General features: G+C 43.1%; 1 protein-coding gene and 1 long non-coding RNA gene across 11 annotated transcripts in view; one reads left to right on the top strand and one right to left on the bottom strand.

The window, feature by feature from the left end:
• LOC132397392 (uncharacterized) overlaps window positions 1-11,991 on the top strand; it is a 31,844-nt gene extending 19,853 nt beyond the window's left edge. Inside the window, exons 2-3 of the long non-coding RNA XR_009513361.1 lie at window positions 6,775-9,629; window positions 9,772-11,991. This is a non-coding gene — a long non-coding RNA (uncharacterized LOC132397392). The remainder of the gene's footprint in view (window positions 1-6,774; window positions 9,630-9,771) is intronic.
• Window positions 1-19,490, bottom strand: part of LOC132397357 (receptor-type tyrosine-protein phosphatase mu-like) — a 981,490-nt gene that overhangs the window by 79,746 nt on the left and 882,254 nt on the right. For all 10 annotated transcript variants that reach the window (XM_059976027.1, XM_059976037.1, XM_059976052.1 and 7 more), the window contains 2 exons: window positions 15,081-15,157; window positions 12,074-12,110 (listed from right to left, as the gene is read on the bottom strand). In XM_059976027.1, coding sequence (XP_059832010.1) covers window positions 12,074-12,110; window positions 15,081-15,157 — 114 coding nt within the window. The remainder of the gene's footprint in view (window positions 1-12,073; window positions 12,111-15,080; window positions 15,158-19,490) is intronic.

Genomic DNA, 19,490 nt, shown 5'->3' with positions numbered 1-19,490 from the left:
CAGCAACCTCTCTCAGGACTCTGAGATATAATCCATCTGGTCCAGGTGACTTATCCAACTTAAGACCTTTCATTTTGCCTCGTACTTTTTCCTTTGTAATATCAATACCACTCACTGTATATCAATACCTGACACTCACGGATCCTGGCATACAGCTAGTGTCTTCCACAGTAAAGACTGAATCAAAGTACTTATTAAGTTTATGTACCATTTCTTTGTCCCCCCACTACTACCTCACCAGCATCATTTTTCAATGGTCAAATACCAACTCTCACCTCTCTTTTATTCTCTGTATAACGGAAAAATATTTTGGTATTCTGTTTTATGTTATCAGCTAGTTTGTCCTCATAGTTAACCTTTTCCCTGCTTATAGCTTTTTTAGTTGCCGTCTGTTGGATTTTAAAAGCTCCCCAATCATCCAACTTTTGCCACATTTTATGCCCTTTCCTTGGCTTTTATGTAGTTCTTAAATTCCCTTGTCAGCCATGGTTGCCTAGTCCTGTCATGTGAGAACAACTTCTTTTGTGGGACATATCTAATATGCACCTTGTGAACTATTCCCAACTCTGCTCCCTGCTCTGCCATTATCCCCACCAGTATCCTCCTGTAGCCCTCCAATCCACTGGGCAAGCTCTTCTCTCATGCCTCTGAAATTCCCTTTATTCCATTGCGATACTTATATATGTGACTTATGCTTCACCCTCTCAAATTGCAGTACGAATTCCCTCATATTATGATCACTGCCTCTAAGGGTTCCTTTACATTAAGCTCCCTAATAAGATCTTGGATATTACACAACACCCAATCTAAGATACCCTTTCCCCAAGTAAGCTCAAGCTCAACTTGCTATAAGAAGCTATCTCTTTGGCATTCAACAAATCCCCTCTCTTGTGATCCAACACCAACTTGATTTTCCCAGTCCCCTTGCATACTGACGTCCCCCATTACAAATGTGACATTACCCTCATTACATGCCCTTTCCAGCTCCCTTTGCAATCTCAGCCCACATCTTGGTTACTACTTGGAAGCCTGTATATGATTCCCATAATTTTTTTTACCCTTGCAGTTTCTTAACTCCACCAACAGATTCAACATTCTGTGATCCTGTCACCTCTTTCTAAAGATGTAGACAGACAGACATACTTTATTGATCCCGAGGGAAATTGGGTTTCGTTACATTTGCACCAACCAAGAATAGAGTAGAAATATAGCAATGTAAAAACAAATAATTAAATAATAATAAGTAAATAATGTCAAGTGGAAATTAGTCCAGGACCAGCCTACTGGCTCAGGGTGTGTGACACTCCGAGGGAGGAGTTGTAAAGTTTGATGGCCACAGGCAGGAATAATTCCATCTCTTACCAACAGAGCCACACCACAGCCCTTGCATTCCTGCCTGTCCTTGTAAGACATAGATATATATCCTTTGATGTTAAACTCCTAACTATGACCATCTTTCAGCCACAACTCAGCGATGCCCACAACGTCATATCGACCAATCTCTAATTGAGCCACGAGTTCATCCACCTTATTCCGAATACTATGTATACTTAAATACAGCACCTCCAGTCCTTCATTCTTCACCCTTATGAATTTTGCCTCTGTGGAACAATTTAACTCTTTGCTCTGTCTGCAGTTGCACCCAATCATTGGCTTGTCCTTCCTTATATTCATAATTACATATTACATCATCTGCTTGTAAACCTGCTGGCTCATCCTCAGCTCTATCAACCTGGTTCTCATCCCCCTGCTGTACTAGTTTAAACCACTCCCAACAGCTCATGTTGCACTCTGGGGTGGTATACTGCTGCAATAATAATTGAGGGACTTCCTTCACAATCTGGCCCCTCTGTCTCCAGTAGGAGAAGAACCCTTCACTGTGGTCCTTCCCCACTGAGCTCTTGCGGTGACTTCGCCAAGCATTGGTGCTTCCCTTAGCAAATACTCCTGCAGCCTGGAATGCTCCATGCACATCTCGACCAGTCGGCAGACCAACGAGTTTCAGACAGACAAAAGAGCATCTTTCACTCATCTACCAGCAGCATCTGATGTTTCCAGGTGTGTCCCTGAGAACAGAGTGTTCTCTGTCATGCAATTGCTCAGCATGAATTGCAACACAGGCCCTTTCATCCTTCTCCACAGCCTCTTTGCAAACCCACAGTCTGCAAAGAGGGAAGCTCCTATCTCTTCCCCACGAGCCGTCCCACAGGCAGCAGACGGTGGGAGTGATGCTCCAGGCTTTCAGGGCCGATCTGATGGGAAGGGCCCCTCTCACTGCCAGCCAGGCAAGGTCTTGGTGTCTGTTGTGATGAGGCATTCTGCCAAATGGTCTGGGCACTCAGCTTAGGACACTATCCCCCATGTGTCCAGCGAGTCTTTCTGCAGTATCTGCAGGATGTTCCATGTTGACCACTGCTTGATGGACTTGAGGTCAAAGGTGTTGGTCTGAAGGAACTTTTCCATGAAAGACAGCTAGTGCCGCAACGTCCAGCTGGCTGTGACATTGCACAGCATCAGGGCCATCTGCGACACCAGGACAGATAGAACTTTGGCACTTGCTACTTGGTTGCCCACGTCTTTACATTCCACTCACAGCCTGATGCAGCCTCCCATGAAAGTGGTCATCAGGGTGAGGGTGACATTGGGTATGTTTTTGCCCCCATTGTCCAGGGAATTGTGCATTGTGATCTGTTTGACCCGCTCCATCTTGGATCTCTGGATGAACCCTAAGTCAGTTCGGGAGATGCGCAAGTTGGAGGAGTGGGGGATGGGCCACTCCTGCGTCGAGTACAGCAGCCCTGAGTGTGCCTCACCCCTGATGACCAGGTTCTTCCCAATTATTGATAAGGAGCGCCCTCCCCACAGTCCCAGTTTCTGTTCTATCTTCGCAGTCGGATCCAGCCAATTCCAATTGCTTGGCCCCTCTGAACCGGGTCCCCAGAACCTCCATGTACAAAGGGCACTGGATCGATCGGGCCAGGTACTGAAGAGTGTGGCATCGCTCTTCATGTGGTTAACTCTGGACTCAAACTGGTCACAGATTCTGATCAGTCTGCAAACTGACCTCAGACCCAAGCAGAAGGAGGTGACACTGTCTTGTCCAGGGAGGTTTTCACTTGGGTCCCTCAATTGCCTGGCAGAGCCACCCCTCTGATGCTCTCAACTTCCTTGTCTTGTGGAGGGGCGTGGGGTTTATTGGCTGAGGGAGGTGGGAACTTGAGGTGGCTGGCCTTTCCTCAGGCGTAGGCTGCCCATGGTCTCTGCATGGATGGTGGATGTGTTAGTGTTTGTCTGGGCACTCTCAGTGACAGCTCTCCCTCTTACTGCCTGTGTGTGGGTGCCAGCACATTTTGGGCAGGCTTTGTAGAGGCGGTTTGTCTCTCCTCACAGGTTGTAGCATTTACTTCCCTGCCACTCCTTTGTCTGGTGCCCTTCCAGTCTGCAGTTGACTGGATTGGGCTGCAACGTGATCAGACATTGCAGTTATGTCACAGTCTGGGTTGACTGGAATATACCATGTAACTGTGGTTCCCTCCGATAGTGAAGTCTGAAGGAGGGTGGATGATGAAGCCAGTCGAATTCACTCTCAGCTTGACCTTCAGCCGACGTTTGCTTGTCCAGTTCATGAACATATCTTCTGAAGTCTACGAAGTTTCCTGCTCATTTGCTGTAACACGCAAGGGAAGTGAGAATATCCACAGCAGGCACAGGTGGGGTGAACATGTGCATAGTGATCAAATCCTGCAGGAACTTCTGCCATCCTGTCGTGTGCTTGAATGCGACATTGAAAAAGCCATTACCAGTGAAGTCTTGAACACAGTAGACATCGCTCACATCCAACTTGCAGCATTCAAATAGCACCTTCCGAATGAAGAGATCCTATTTGAGGGATTTCCCTCCTTGAGGATCCTTCACTTGGCCCCAGTGGTGCTTTGGATCCCAGCTCCTCCAATCGATGCAGTTATTGCTGGAAAGGTGTGTTAGACTAGTTTAAACAGCATGAGAATCCACCCCTACGTCAGTAGGTTAAGCTCTTACCAGCCTCTTGATCGCAATGACTCTCTTGTCCATCCTCAGTTTTGGCATCCTGAGCGATCCACCATGATACTGCACTTGATCTTAGCCAGAAAGCAGAGTGCAAATTGTTGTGTTTCTCCCATCTCTCTGCTGGTTGAAATTTTCTCTTGTTTTTGACTCCTTCTCAACTAATAGAAGGCCAATTTGTTCCCCATTTGCCCCATTTGTTCATGCCAGCTCCCAGCACAGTCCCACGCCATCTCCTATTTTCCCTGTGCAAATTATTCTCTTTCACACTCCCTTCAACTGATTCATTTTCAACCTACCTTACACCGAAGGGTGGTTTGCATTAAGCAATCAACATGACTTGGGGATATGGTAGAAAACCCTCACAGTCACAGGGAAAGTGTGAAAGCTCCAAGCAGCCAGAGCCTTTGGGGGCAGGTTCATTAACTGCTGCTTCACCAGGTCACCTTTAAACTTCTCCCCACTTACCAGGTTATGACAAAGGCTAACATAATTATTTTAAGTTAAAGTATGCACTGTACAATATACAAAGTACTTTTCTTCTTCAGTTCATGTCTCCATTAGACATGGGAGCAGAATTAGGCTATTCAGCCCACCTTCGCCATGGGGAATTGTGACACTTGCTTCCAGAGCTTATGCAGTTATGAGTTGGCATTCACAAGTTCCATGGTGCTTTTTCTTAAGGAGCACTATTTACTTAACAGTTGTTTTAGAAACACATTGACAGAACCAATAAAACATCTGTTTGATGAGGCAGGTAGACATGCTCTTAGGATCTGTGCTAATGAGATGAGTCTGTTGTCTCAATAAAACACTCTCATTAACTGCCTCGGAATAGCAAAACTGATCTCAAGGGTCTCCCCATGGGGTTTCCAGTAAGAAACTAATCTGAGAAAAACAGCATTCATCTATGGTACAGAGAAGCAGGTGCCTGAGAGACATCAAGATATCTTTTCCCGCTGTTAATCCATGTCAGAAACTCTACAGCTATGTTAAGGATTGCATTTATTTTCAGACTGAGCTTGTTTTGCTTGAAAGCTATTTGGGACTAACTAACTGTGCAAGTAGCGGAGAGGAATGAAAACTAGGAGTGGACTGCTAATTTCCTTCAGGGTCCCACTCCCCTACTCTTCTGGTGAGCTGAAGTACTTACATCCATTTCATCCATGAGCCTTGTTAAAATACAATTTTGAGGTTAAAAAAAATTGAAATTAACATGGGTTAATGAAGTTTATCCTGGCTTTGGACTTCTAATAGTGTGGTATGGGCTCAAGGGAAATGTCAGAACTGAAGGAGCTCATAGAAATTTGATTAGTATTTACTACAGAGTTCATGTTATCCATTTGAACCAGTAATTTTGGAGGGATAATTAATTTATTGATGTAAGTGGGGAAACAATGGTGGCCATTTCTCCCCTCCTTGAAGAGCACAAGAGGTTTGAACCGTCAGACCTACAGTAAATTTGTAACACAGGCCAGCTAGCTAATAAATGGAACTGTTGGGTCACCTTATCTTACCAGATCTCTTAAAAAGTGCTAATATCTATTGTACTCATGTTCAGGTTCTGTATATAGTGCTTTGCCTGGCCATCTGCCTGATTTGGTGTGGTCAGGCAGCATCTTTGAAGGAAATGAATAGTTGACTTTTTGGGCCGAGAAGAATCTTGGCCCAAAACATGAACTGTTTATTTCCCTCCATAGATGCTGCCTGACCTGCTGAATTGCTCCAGTATGTTGTGGTATGTTACTCAAGATTTCCAGCATCTGCAGAATCTCTTGTTGTGTGTCTGGTATAATGCTCTCCTCTGGATAAAGCTTCCAGAAGGTAAACCTTCTCAAATATACAAAGTACTTCATACACTAACATATTCTCTTTCTCAATGACCAAAGAACAAATTAGGGTTTACAGTTTTTTGCCACTTACCCCTACACTAACTCTGGGCTTGGAGGCATTCTTAATTTCTATCATTTCATCAGTGGAGGCTGTGCTTTCACCCAAGCCTTCAAATTCCCTCCCTAATCTTTGTTACCTCTTCCCTCTTCACCTTTGTCGTTGTTTAAAATCATACCCTTGACTGGGCGTTTGGTTGGCAGGTCTAATATTACTTTATGTGGTGTCTTGCCAAATTTCATTTGATGAAACATCTGTGACATCCCTGGGGATGCCTTAACCAGATTACATAGGTGCACACTGCTGCTGAATACACGAATTTGTCCATGTGCTCATCTTTGCTTATGACCATTTGGCACCTTGCAATGGCTTCAGGGTCTCATTATAAACTAAAAGCTGTTTTGATATCAGCAAATAGCTTGAGATAAGTTTGCTTATGAGATCACTGGTTGAAAGAGCAAGGTGACTTGGATGATAGAAAAAGTCATTTCAACAATATATTTAAGGCAATACAGGCCCTTGGAGAAATATTCTTGTAATAAGTGGCCCTGCTAACAGTGCAGCACACTGGAATGCCAGGCTGGAAACACTTCTCTGAATCCTGAGGTGAGCACGCTGCTGACAGTGGTCAGTTTGCAACCCGAATATAGCTGTGAACTTGAGAAATCTGTATTACCAAAACACATACGTTTATACATAATATAAGCATTACGGTATCATTATTGTGTGGCAGGGATAAAAGGGATGGAAGCATTCGATATGTTATTTTGTTTCTAACAGAAATAACACCTTGATCACAGATTAGAGATTGACTTCATCTTGCTATTGTCTTGCAAACAGGTACCAGACAGAAAGTCAGCCCAGGGGATTTTAATAAATCCTAACATATCGCAGAGATGGCAACACACTAATGAACAGGTAATTATGTAACTCCCTAGTTTATTAAAACCAGATTGCAAGTCTATTACCACTGATTACATTTGCCAATTTCAGCTATATACATTTACATTTGTGCACAGGACTTTGGGTAGCAGGAACTCAATAAAAAATTGTGAAACAATTGAATGGGACTCTGGGGAAATTCTGTGCTATGGTTTCAGTGAACTCATGAAGTTCAAAGAGAAAGCATGACAGGTCACAGAGTGCCCTAAGTATTGGTCTGGCTCTCATGTTCCAGTTGCTGATCTACCTGCTGTGCATTACTGCACCTTGTACTCCTGTTTGAAACTTACCACTTACTCTTTCTCATCAACCCCACACCCTGAGCCTGCATATGACAAAAACTGTGGAGTTTCTGCATCTAATTTATTATCGATACTATGACAAGGCTTCAACTGAATTCACCATGTCAGCATCACTCTGTCAGAGTTATTCCGAGTAACACTGACTGGACTTGGATTTATTGCAGAACAACACTATAGCTGAACTCAGATTAATAAAGTGAGAAATTAATGTTTGACAGATTTTGTGCAGTGATGCTTTGCTTTGATTCGGATATAGTACAGAGGGAGTGACGTCGTGGTTTAACTCAGAATTATTAGTTTAACACCGCAGCTTAACTATGACTTATTACAGAATAATGGTGAGGATGAACTTAAATCTATTGTAGTGGGACCCCGTGACTATAAAGAGATTTATGAGATAGTGATACTGTGGGACAATTCAATTAATTACTAGTGACCATTGGGACTAAGAGTTAATGCCTGAATTTTGCAGATAAATGTTAGGATTTCTGTAGAAAACCATGAATTTCCATATTTGTGTGGAAGTACACACAGTGGTCAACGATCCATTGCTGTTTTCCCAAATACACTCCAATGCTGTACACCTCCTGGTGCCCAGTGAAATAGCAGGAATTACACAGATTCATTGTCCCTTGCACTGGGATAGAGTATAACTGTAAGTCCATTAACTTCATCCATAATTGTTTGAGCATTTTGAAATATTTATAAGTGTTTTAAAATATTTAGGAATTTTGTTTCTTTAAAATTTTACCATTTTTAATTATTTAAAAGAGAGTTTATTGGAGTTTGAATGCCCTATAATAGTTTTTGAATGCTTCTGAATGTACTTACATGGAATAAACTTTCAAAAATATTATCAAACATTTTGCAGAAGTATTTTGGACTATTTGATGGTATGGCTTGATATCTCACTCTGTGTCAACAAACCAAAGATTTGATCATTGACGACAGGGGGAAGAAGCTGGAGGTCCATGAGCCAGTCTTCATGAGGGGATCTGAGGTGGAGGGGCCAGTAACTTTAAATTCCTTGGTGTTATCATAATAGGGGATCTGTCCTGCGGCCAGCACTTAAGTGCCATCATAAAGAAGTGACAACACCACCTCTACTTTCTTAGAAGTTTACATAGAATCATCATGTCACCTAAAGCTTCGACAAACCTCGACTGATGCACAGTGGAAAGTATTCTAAAAACTGGTTGTGTCACAGTCTGCTATGAAACATGACTGCACAGGAATGGAAAAATCTGCAGAAAGTGGTGGATACAGCTCAGGCAATCACAGGCAAACCCTTACCCACCAATAAGCAGGTTTACATGGAGCACTGCAACAAGAAAGCAGCACCCTCCATTAAGGACCCCCACCATCCAGGACATGCTCCCTTTTCACTATTACCATCAGGCAGGAGGTACGAGAGATAGATCCCACAGGAACAATTCAGGAAAAGTTATTACCTTACAATCATTAAGCTCCTGAACCAGCATGGGAACTTCACTTAACTCAACTCTGAACAAGTTCCACAACCTATAGACTCACTTCCAAGAATTTTAGTACTCCGCTTTTCAGTATTATTTTTTAGTTATTTGCACAATTTATCTTCTTTTATTATTGTCAGCATTGATTATTTGTCATCTTTATTTAGGTGTAGTTTTTCATAAACATTATTGTATTTCTTTATTTTCCTGTAAATGCCCGCAAGAAAAGGGTTGTACATAGTGACCTATATGTGCTTTGATAATAAGTTTGTCTTTGATTTTGCTGGAGTTTATGTTGCAGGAAGCCAAGTCGTTGACAAAGGGCAGGGAGCTGCTTCCCAACCACGTGATCCTGTTGAAGAACTGAGATGGATAATTTTGTACATCATTGATCAGTAGTGATCAATTACAGATTAACGTTGGTGAACAGTGAAGTAAAACAGTGATAATGTTGGAAATAATCTCCAGAGCAGCAGAGGCTGAAGGGAGACCTGGGAGAAGTTTACATAAGTATGAGAGGCATTGACAGACAGCCGGTATCTTTTTCCCAGAAAGGAAGTGTTTATGACAACAGGACATGCATTTAAGGTGGTGGGGGAGGGGGGATTCAAAGGACAAGTATTTTATACAGGGAGTGGTGGATGCTTGGAAGTGGCAACAGGATAGAAGCATTAAAGAAGCTCCCAGATAGACACATGAATGTGTAGATAATAGAGGGATATAGACCATGTACTGGCAGATGTAATTAGGTGTATTCAGTTAAATTAGTTCAGCACAACATTATGACCTGAAGGGCTTATTCCTGTGCTGTGTAGTTCTGTGTTCTATGTTTTATAATAAGCAGTTTAGTCACTTGATGAGAATGAGCCAAGTAAAGATTTCAGAAGCCAGAAACGTTAAACACCTTTTAGGATGTGCAAGCGCTGGAGGTGAAACGAGACGGATGGGAAGTTCGATGACAAGGTGACAAGGTGACAAGGTGATGGACAGAACCAAAAATTCTTTTATTTTCTCCTTACAAGTATCAAGAATTTCAAGCTTTGTCAATTCTTGGCGTATGCAAATATTTATACAGATCTTTCTTCCTATGCCTGTGCACCTGACTCCATGCCTTCCTCCAGTCTAAGCTGCTTCTGTGTTTTCACGAATGCTTCTGACAAGATTGACATGAATCAACCACCAGCTTGGTCCCTTCACATCACCTTACTGTCGTGGTTTCCAACGACTGGGCTGCGGATCAATACCGGACCGCAAAGCATGTGTTACCGGGCTGCGAGGAAACGATAGAGTCAGCTGCACCTTTCCTCATTCCCTGTCACACCCACTGTTGAACTTGAACACACGTGAGTTCATTACACACGCAAAGTCATTACCCATGCGAGGTCATCAGTTGCCTAAACGCAGTGATACCCTAGCGCCAGGGATCACTGGTTGGTCTCGGGTAACCAGCTGCCTCACGCGGCCGGCAAGAAGTGCCGTTGCTACTGGCTTGGAGCGCGGACAGATGGGTGCCGCCTCATTAGCACACCGAATGTTCATGGGGAACCCGGTGCTAAAGTATTCACAGACAATCTAATTTGGGCTCAGGGTTTCGCAAATAGCAGAGCAGCTACCTCGCTGCGATCTACTGAAAGTCATCCCTCAAGCCAAACTTCTGTCAGCCGATAGGTTCTAACTACCTACAAGGAGGGCGGGCACGCGCCCTGTCGCACTCCTAGCTCGGTCGGTCGCTCTCTCCGGACTACGACTACTGTGGCTCCAGTACGGGGACCTCCGGCCCTTACCTTGCCCTCTCACTGGTGTGTTGCAATGGTTTTGTATGTTCATATGAGGAAAATATGCGCTGTGTGTTTAATATTCAAATGTTACTTAAAATGTTATGATGCTATTAACTTATAAGTGAGTTATAATTGATTTATAACTATATTCATGTGAGGAAAATATGCACTGTGTGTTTAATATTAAATTCATTAGATAAACCCTTTTAGAAACGAAATTGAGTGTATTAGCCACTTATAAGTGACTTATAGTTGACTTAGCACCTATATTCCGGTTGTGATAAACACTCCCACCGTACCCCCCGTTGGCTGGTCCACAACAATATTGTCAATACTAAACGGTCTACGGTACTAAAAAAGGTTGGTGACCCCTGCCTTACTGAATTTCCATGGCAATGTGACATTATGTATTCCTCCTACCTTCTTTGGCTCTTTCCCTTGCTGTATTCCCTTCCCACACCCTGCCGGTTCTGCAGGGTGGAACCTTCACTCTTTCCAGTTTACCCAATAAAAACTACTTTCCCTCCATGAATCATTTCACTGATTCATTCAGTCACCTGTTGCTAGTCTGAACCTGCAACACTCATTTAATTTGCTTAATAGGCTTCTTCCACCCTGTCTTCACCTTTCAGACAATTGCTCAAACCACTGGTCTCTCTTTGCAAAATTATAACGTTTCCAAGCTTGAAAATGCTCAACAGATGAACACTTACAGATATTAGGTTTGAAAATTCCAACCCTTTGACTAAAACAATTTCTCAATCACTCCAAACCAGTTGATGTCTTATTCTATGACTAAATCCATTGGTTTTAAACAGGAAATGACCTCATAACACCTCTTGTTGATCCTCCTTCATGTGTATTCAATGTGTTCTTCATTGACTTGTGTAATTATTGATTGAGTATTATCCTATCTTACTCATTCTGTCTGCATATGATGATCATTATTTGGAATCAAACTAACAAACATTCACAGAAGCAGATAAGTCTTACCTGCAGTACAGAGACTAATGATGCAGCAAGTTCTCCAGATGTGTCCTCACTGAAGCCTTATACAAATGAAGCAAGAATTCCTAGCTCTTGTACTTAAATCCCCTTGTGATATAAGGCAAACACACCAAATACCTTCTAATTGCATCCTATATTTCATTACTTCCTGCACTTTGTTTACCAGCACACCTGATCCCCATGAATCCCAGCAGTTAATGGTTTCTGCTTTGCCAGTCATCCAACTAGATAGTCCAGGACTGACTTTATCTCTTTCTCTCTCAGTGAGTGGGGGGGGGGGGTGGTGGTGAATGAAAGGAGATGACAGCAGAGAAGAGGGAGTGGGGTAAAGGACCACAACATTTCTTGCTTAATGTACATTTACAGAATCTATTAGTGTTGTTGAAAAAAAACATCCTGAAACAGTACCCCAAGTATCCCAGGTAATAAAGAAAAGTTTATTCTTTATTACCTTTATTTCATTGACTTGAAACGTTTCTGTATTGTTAATATAATACATGTACACTTTCTTCTGGAGATGCTGGTGAATACTCAAGGCTATAATAAAATATGAACATTATCTCATATATACCTTGATTTTCCTTACTACATAATATTAGTGAATGTATCACTTTTGAAGGTTTATATACTTGCTTACCTTGTGTGGCAATATAGTGGTTCGGTCTGTGATAGCCCTAAAAGAGGCAAAAAAGAGATTAGTAAGCTAATGTAGGAACTCCTCTCAGGAGAGTTTTATCTGTTCTAATACTGTGACATTATAAGAGTGCTGAAAATTAGAGCAATTAACTACTGCAAGGAGACTTATTTTCCGTCATTCAATAGGAAACCAGATATGTTTGAATGCCAGTCAATTTCTTTTCGATTTTTCAGCAATTTCTCTTTTTATATATACAAATCCATACACATCTAAATATATGTACATATTTTTTTATTTTCAAAGATGTGCACTTTTCAAGAAGGTCCACTTGGTCTTATTCTAGCCTCATCGATAGCATTTGGTGATTTACAGAATGTTGCGACTGTCACTCTAGCTCTTTATCCATTGCCACTCTAACTATTCCGCTGTCAACCTCCTACTTGTTCCAAGAAGCTCAAGGCAAGGCTGAGAGATAACATCTGCACGCATTGCAATTCTTGTGACACAACAGTGAACTCAGCAATTTCAATAACCAGCCTTTTCTGTTTGTATCAGAACTGACCAACTCAGCTGTCAATTCTTCCACCTGTAACTGAATTTTTTTTTTGCTATTTTTTGCTTTTTCAATTCAATTTAGGAACAGAAACCAAACAAGTTTCCATAAGACACTGGAGCAGAATTAAGCCATCTGGCCCATCGAGTCTGCTCCACCATTCACTCATGGCTGTTGCTATTTTTATATCTTTTCCTCAACCCCATTTCTCAGCCTTCTCCCCGTAACCTTTGATGCCATGTCCAATCAAGAACCTATCAATCTCTGCCTTAAATACACCCAACGACCTGGCCTCCACAGCTGCATGTGGCAACAAATTCTACAAATTCACCACCTCTGGCTAAAGAGATTTCTCTGCATCTCTGTGTTGAATGGACGTCCCTCTATCCTGATGCTGTGCCCTCTTGTCCTAGACTCTCCCACCATGGGAAATATCCTTTGCACATCTACTCTGTCTAGGCCTTTCAACATTCAAAAGGTTTCAATGAGATAAATTCCAGCCAGTACAGACCAAGAGCCATCAAATGTTCCTTGGATGATAACCCTTTCGTTCCTGGAATCATCCTTGTGATCCTCCTCTGGACCCTTTCCAATGCCAGCACTTCTCTTCTAAGAGATAAGGAGCACAAAACTATACACAATACTCAAGGTGAGGCCTCACCAGTGCCTTAAAAAGCCTCAGCTCTTGTATTCTAGACCTCTTGAAATGAATGCTAACATTGTATTTGCCTTCCTCACCACTGAGTCAACCTGCAATTTAACATTCTGCATATGGACTCCCAAGTCCCTTTGTATCTCAGAGTTTTGGATTTTCTCCACGTTTAGAAAGTAGCCGGCACATTTATTTCTACCTCCAAACTGCATGACCATTCATTTTCCAACATTATATTTCACTTGCCACTTTCTTGACCATTCTTCCAATCTGTCCTTCGGCAACATATCTGTTTCCTCAACACTACCTGTCCCTCCACCAATCTTCGTATCATCTGCAATCCTGGCAACAAAGCCATCTTTTCATCATCTAAATCGTTTATATACAGCAAAAAAGTAGTCCCAAAACTGACCCCTGCAGAACACCACTAGTTACTGGCAGACAACCAGAACAGGATCCTTTTATTCCCACTTGCTGCCTCCTACCAATCAGCCAATGCTCTAACCAGGTTAGTAACTTTCCTGTAATACCACGGGCTCTTAACTTGGTAAGCAATCGCATATGTAGCACCTTGATCAAGGCCTTCTGAAAGTCCAAATATGCACTGCATCCCCTTTATCTGTCCTACTTGTCTATCTTTCCTGCTACATTGTGATTATTGGCTATTCTTTCTTCTTCAAATAAAGCCAAATATTAGACTATTAGTTTCTATTACATTAAACCTATGGCTAGGGGAAGAAAATTTTCATTGGCATTAAAGGCGTGTGAGGATATCTGCCAGAAGTTGTCTCTGCCTCTGAATGTTACTTTCCATTGCTTCTAATCAACTGGATGTATTGGAAGCAAATCCACCTGGTGAGAAATATCTTGTATGTCTTCAATATGAGCAACCAATGTCAAATCTCCCTTTCTGTTCTTTTGTCATTGGGAAACCATAATTAAAATATACAACCTTAAATCTTTCCACATGACCTATTAATTATTAATATAAATAATAAACTTTAAAAAGCACTTCATACCTGATGATACTTAAATGTTTAAAATTTGAGATAACCATGTTCCATACATACAGTTACTGGCCCAAATATGACTCTTCAGAAGTTAGAACCAGATGTACTGCGTCGGTGGAAAAAGAATGTCAGATTACAATCTTTGTCTGCCACATGCTAAAGCTGCTTGCTTCCAGAGGTTTATCTGCGCCTTCACTAAATTACTTTAAGAAACATCATCAATTGAAATAGACAAAACAATCCATATCTTCCAGTATCAGCTTCAGACACTCCTAGAAGGCAGTTTGGATGCAAAATATTATGCTCCAACAGTGGGTAAAGAACTCCTCTGGTCAATATTACAGAATAATTCACTGCTTCCACATTTCAGTTCTTTCAGAAAGGAGTTACAATTCCATGAGAAGCTGGGAACCAGAACAAACAACAACGATTTTACATTCTTATACAAGGCAATCACAGTATTCATTGCCTCTAACCAATTGATGACCTGATTCTGACAGCCACTGTGTCACTGAACAAGACTGTCTTTAATTACATTAAACCAGCAGTGTCTCTTTGTGAGATCACAGAATGGCAGGTGTGGAAAAAGCAAATGTCACGCAGGGTAGAGTGTGACATGCTGTTCAGAGATTGTCAAATTGTTAGCAGAGTAAAAGGAGCTTTAATATTCCTCTGATCCTTGTCCCCCCTGATCTGGGATCACATATGTAAAAGAGTTTTCTATTCACCTACACAAGCTCTTATGCAGCTAAAGAATACCTCAAAGATACATACCAGATGTTAGCTACTTACTTCCACATAGTTTGCATTAATGTAATCAGAATTTGAGTCACCTTCCAATGGTTGTAGTCTGACCCGAGAATGATCATCTGAAGAAGAAAACAGCCATTGCTGGTTATCAACTAAATATCACGGACCTTAAGAAACATTAAAGTCAACAATGCCCACTTTTGGTGCAAAGTGAGATGGAGATAAGGAGCACTGATTCTCCCATTTATCGGACATGATTGCAGACAGTTCAGTTCCAAGTGCTTTTGGTCTGGCCATCTTGCACAACCTTTGTCATTCCATGAAATCTCCAAATCTCAAACCTAACTCCATCAACTTCTAATTAACATTTTGAGTTGGGAGTAGATCCCAGAATTCTCCTCCCACCCTCGTCGCTCACAACATTCAAACATCAGAAAGGACTGGTAAAGGCTACTGCCACTATAATTCGCTCAACCTGGAGGTAGGTGGAAGAGGGTAATGGTTAATATTGTCACATGTACTGTGATACAGTAAAAAGCTTTCATTTGCATGTCATTTTGTACAGAAGCATGGGGTAAATTGGGGAAGTAAACAACGCAGAATATAGTGCAGTGCAGGTAGACAAATAAAGCGCAAAGAACACGGCAAGGTAGATGGAGAAATCAGGAGTTTTTCTTAAGCATATTAAGAGTTCTTTTCAAGAACCATAGAAGCTGTCCTTGAGCCTGGCAGTACTGTATGTACTTCTGAATCTTCTGCCCAGTGGGATAGAGGAGAATTGAGAATGTGTGGAATCAGAGATGTCTTTGATTGTGTTGACTACTTTCTCAAGCCAATGGGAAGTAATGGAGAGGAAGCTGGTTTTCATGATGGACTGGGCTGTGTTTCCAACTTTCAGTAAATTCTTGTGGATTTAGTAATGAACCGTAATGAACCGGATTTGATAAGGGAACCCAAGGTAAAGGAGCCATTAGGAGGTAGCGACCATGATATGATAAGTTTTAATCTACAATTTGAGAGGGAGAAGGGAAAATTGGAAGTGTCAGTATTACAGTTGAACAAAGGGAATTATGGAGCCATGAGGGAGGAGCTGGCCACAGTTGACTGGAAGGATACCCTAGCAGGGATGACAGTGGAACAACAATGGCAGGTATTTCTGGAAATAATACAGAAGGTGCAGGTTCAGTTCATTCCAAGGAGGAAGAAAAATTCTAAGGGGAGTAAGGGGCAACCATGGCTGACAGTATAAAAATAAAAGAGAAGAAGTATAACATAGCAAAGATGAGCCGGAAGCCAGAGGATTGGGAAACTTTTAAAGAGCAACAGAAGATAACTAAAAAGGCAATATGGGGAGAAAAGTTGAAGTACAAAGGTAAGCTAGCCAAGAATATAAAGGAGGATAGTAAAAGCTTCTTTAGGTATGTGAAGAGGAAAAAGTTAGTTAAGACCGAAGTTGGGCCCTTGAAGACAGAAATGGGTGAATTTATTATGGGTAACGAGGAAATGGCAGATGAGTTGAACAGGTACTTTGGATCTGTCTTCACTAGGGAAGACACAAACAATCTCCCAGATGTAATAGTGGCCAGAGGACCTAGGGTAACGGAGAAACTGAAGGAAATTCACATTAGGCAGAAAATGGTGTTGGGTAGACTGATGGGACTGAAGGCTGATAAATCCCCAGGACTTGATTGTCTGCATCCCAGGGTACTTAAGGAGGTGGCTCTAGAAATTGTGGACACATTGGTATTCATTTTCCAATGTTCTATAAATTCAAGATCAGTTCCTGTGGATTGGAAGGTAGCTAATGTTATCCCACTTTTTAAGAAAGGAGGGAGAGAGAAAACAGGAAATTATAGACCAGTTAGCCTGACATCAGTGGTGGGGAAAATGCTGGACTCAATTATAAAAGATGCAATAGCGGCACATTTGGATGGCAGTAACAGGATCGGTCTAAGTCAGCATGGACTTACGAAGGGGAAATCATGCTTGACTAATCTTCTGGAACTTTTTGAGGATGTAACTATGAAAATGGACAAGGGAGTGCCAGTGGATGTAGTATACCTGGACTTTCAGAAAACCTTTGATAACGTCTCACATAGGAGATTAGTGGCCAAAACTAGAGCACATGGTATTGGGGATAGCGTACTAACATGGATAGAGAAATGGTTGGCAGACCAGGAAACAAAGATAAGGGATTAACGGGTCTTTTCAGAATGGCAGGCAGTGACTAGTGGGGTACCTCAAGACTCGGTGCTGGGACCGCAGCTGTTTACAATATACATTAATGATTTAGATGAGGGGATTAAAAGTAACATTAGCAAATGTGCAGATGGCACAAAGTTGGGTGGCAGTGAGGAGGATGTTATGAGAATGCAGGGTGACTTGGACAGGTTGGGTGAGTGGGCAAATGCATGGCAGATGCAGTTTAATGTGGATTAATGTGAGGTTATCCACTTTGATGGCAAGAACAGGCAGGCAGATTACTATCTGAATAGTGTCAAGTTAGGAAAAGGGGAAGTACAACGAGATCTAGGTGTCCTTGTTCATCAGTCACTGAAAGTAAGCATGCAGGTACAGCAGGCAGTGAAGAAAGCTAATGGCATGTTGGCCTTCATAATAAGGGGAGTTGAGTATAGGAGCAAAGAGGTCTTTCTACATTTGTACAGGGCCCAGGTGAGACCACACCTGGAGTATTGTGTGCAGTTTTGGTCTCCAAATTTGAGGAAGGACATTCTTGCTATTGAGGGAGTGCAGCATAGGTTCACGAGATTAATTCCCGGGATAGCAGGACTGTCATATGTTGAAAGATTGGAGTGACTGGGCTTATGTACACTGGAATTTAGAAGGATGAGAGGGGATCTGATTGAAACATATAAGATTATTAAGGGATTGGACACACTAGAGGCAGGAAACATGTTCCCGATGTTGGGGGAGTCCAGAACCAGAGGCCACATTTTAAGAATAAGGGGTAGGCCATTTAGAACGTTGAGGAAAAACTTTTTCCCTAGAGAGTTGTGGATCTGTGGAATGCTCTGCCTCAGAAGGCAGTGGAGGCCAGTTCTCTGGATGCTTTCAAAACAACTGCACCTAATGCCTGTTGTCTATTGACTTGGGCAAAACAGTTGCTGTACCAAGCTGTGCTGCAACCAGATTGGATACTTTCTAAAACTGGCCAGTGTCACAGCGATGTTCTGACAAAACTGGGGAGTGTCACGGGGATGTTCCGCTGAAACTGGCCAGTGTCACGGGGATGTTCCATGGAAACCGGCCAGTGTCACGGGGATGTTCCGCGGAAACCGGCCAGTGTCACGGGGATGTTCCATGGAAACCGGCCAGTGTCACGGGGATGTTCCGCGGAAACCGGCCAGTGTCACGGGGATGTTCCCTGGAAACCGGCCAGAGTCACGGGGATGTTCCGCGGAAACCGGCCAGTGTCACGGGGATGTTCCGCGGAAACCGGCCAGTGTCACGGGGATGTTCCGCGGAAACCGGCCAGTGTCACGGGGATGTTCCGCGGAAACCGGCCAGTGTCACGGGGATGTTCCGCGGAAACCGGCCAGTGTCACGGGGATGTTCCGCGGAAACCGGCCAGTGTCACGGGGATGTTCTGCTGAAACTGGCCAGTGTCACGGGGATGTTCCATGGAAACCGGCCAGTGTCACGGGGATGTTCCGCGGAAACCGGCCAGTGTCACGGGGATGTTCCATGGAAACCGGCCAGTGTCACGGGGATGTTCCATGGAAACCGGCCAGTGTCACGGGGATGTTCCGCGGAAACAGGCCAGTGTCACGGGGATGTTCCATGGAAACCGGCCAGAGTCACGGGGATGTTCCATGGAAACCGGCCAGTGTCACGGGGATGTTCCATGGAAACCGGCCAGAGTCACGGGGATGTTCCATGGAAACCGGCCAGTGTCACGGGGATGTTCCATGGAAACCGGCCAGTGTCACGGGGATGTTCTGCTGAAACTGGCAAGTGTCACGGGGATGTTCCGCGGAAACCGGCCAGTGTCACGGGGATGTTCCGCTGAAACCGGCCAGTGTCACGGGGATGTTCCGCTGAAACCGGCCAGTGTCACGGGGATGTTCCGCGGAAACCGGCCAGTGTCACGGGGATGTTCCGCTGAAACTGGCCAGTGTCACGGGGATGTTCCGCGGAAACTGGCAAGTGTCACGGGGATGTTCCGCGGAAACCGGCCAGTGTCACGGGGATGTTCCGCGGAAACCGGCCAGTGTCACGGGGATGTTCCGCGGAAACCGGCCAGTGTCATGGCAATATGCTGAAAGCATTTTTAAAAATTTCAAGTGGCTCTGTAGGATCCTTGCTGTAATGGGAGAATGGAGAATTTCAAACAGGATTCACTGCAGCTAAAGAAACAGAAAAAATGTATGCACTATCTGTCTTTTATTGAACAAACTTTCCTTTGGTCCAACATGTTGACTCCCAGTACAT

The sequence above is a fragment of the Hypanus sabinus genome, chromosome 1 (assembly GCF_030144855.1).
Source record: "Hypanus sabinus isolate sHypSab1 chromosome 1, sHypSab1.hap1, whole genome shotgun sequence".
In the NCBI taxonomy this organism is placed as follows: domain Eukaryota; kingdom Metazoa; phylum Chordata; class Chondrichthyes; order Myliobatiformes; family Dasyatidae; genus Hypanus; species Hypanus sabinus.
The sequence above is the reverse complement of the archived record's forward strand: the minus strand, read 5'-3'. Positions and strand labels throughout refer to the sequence as shown.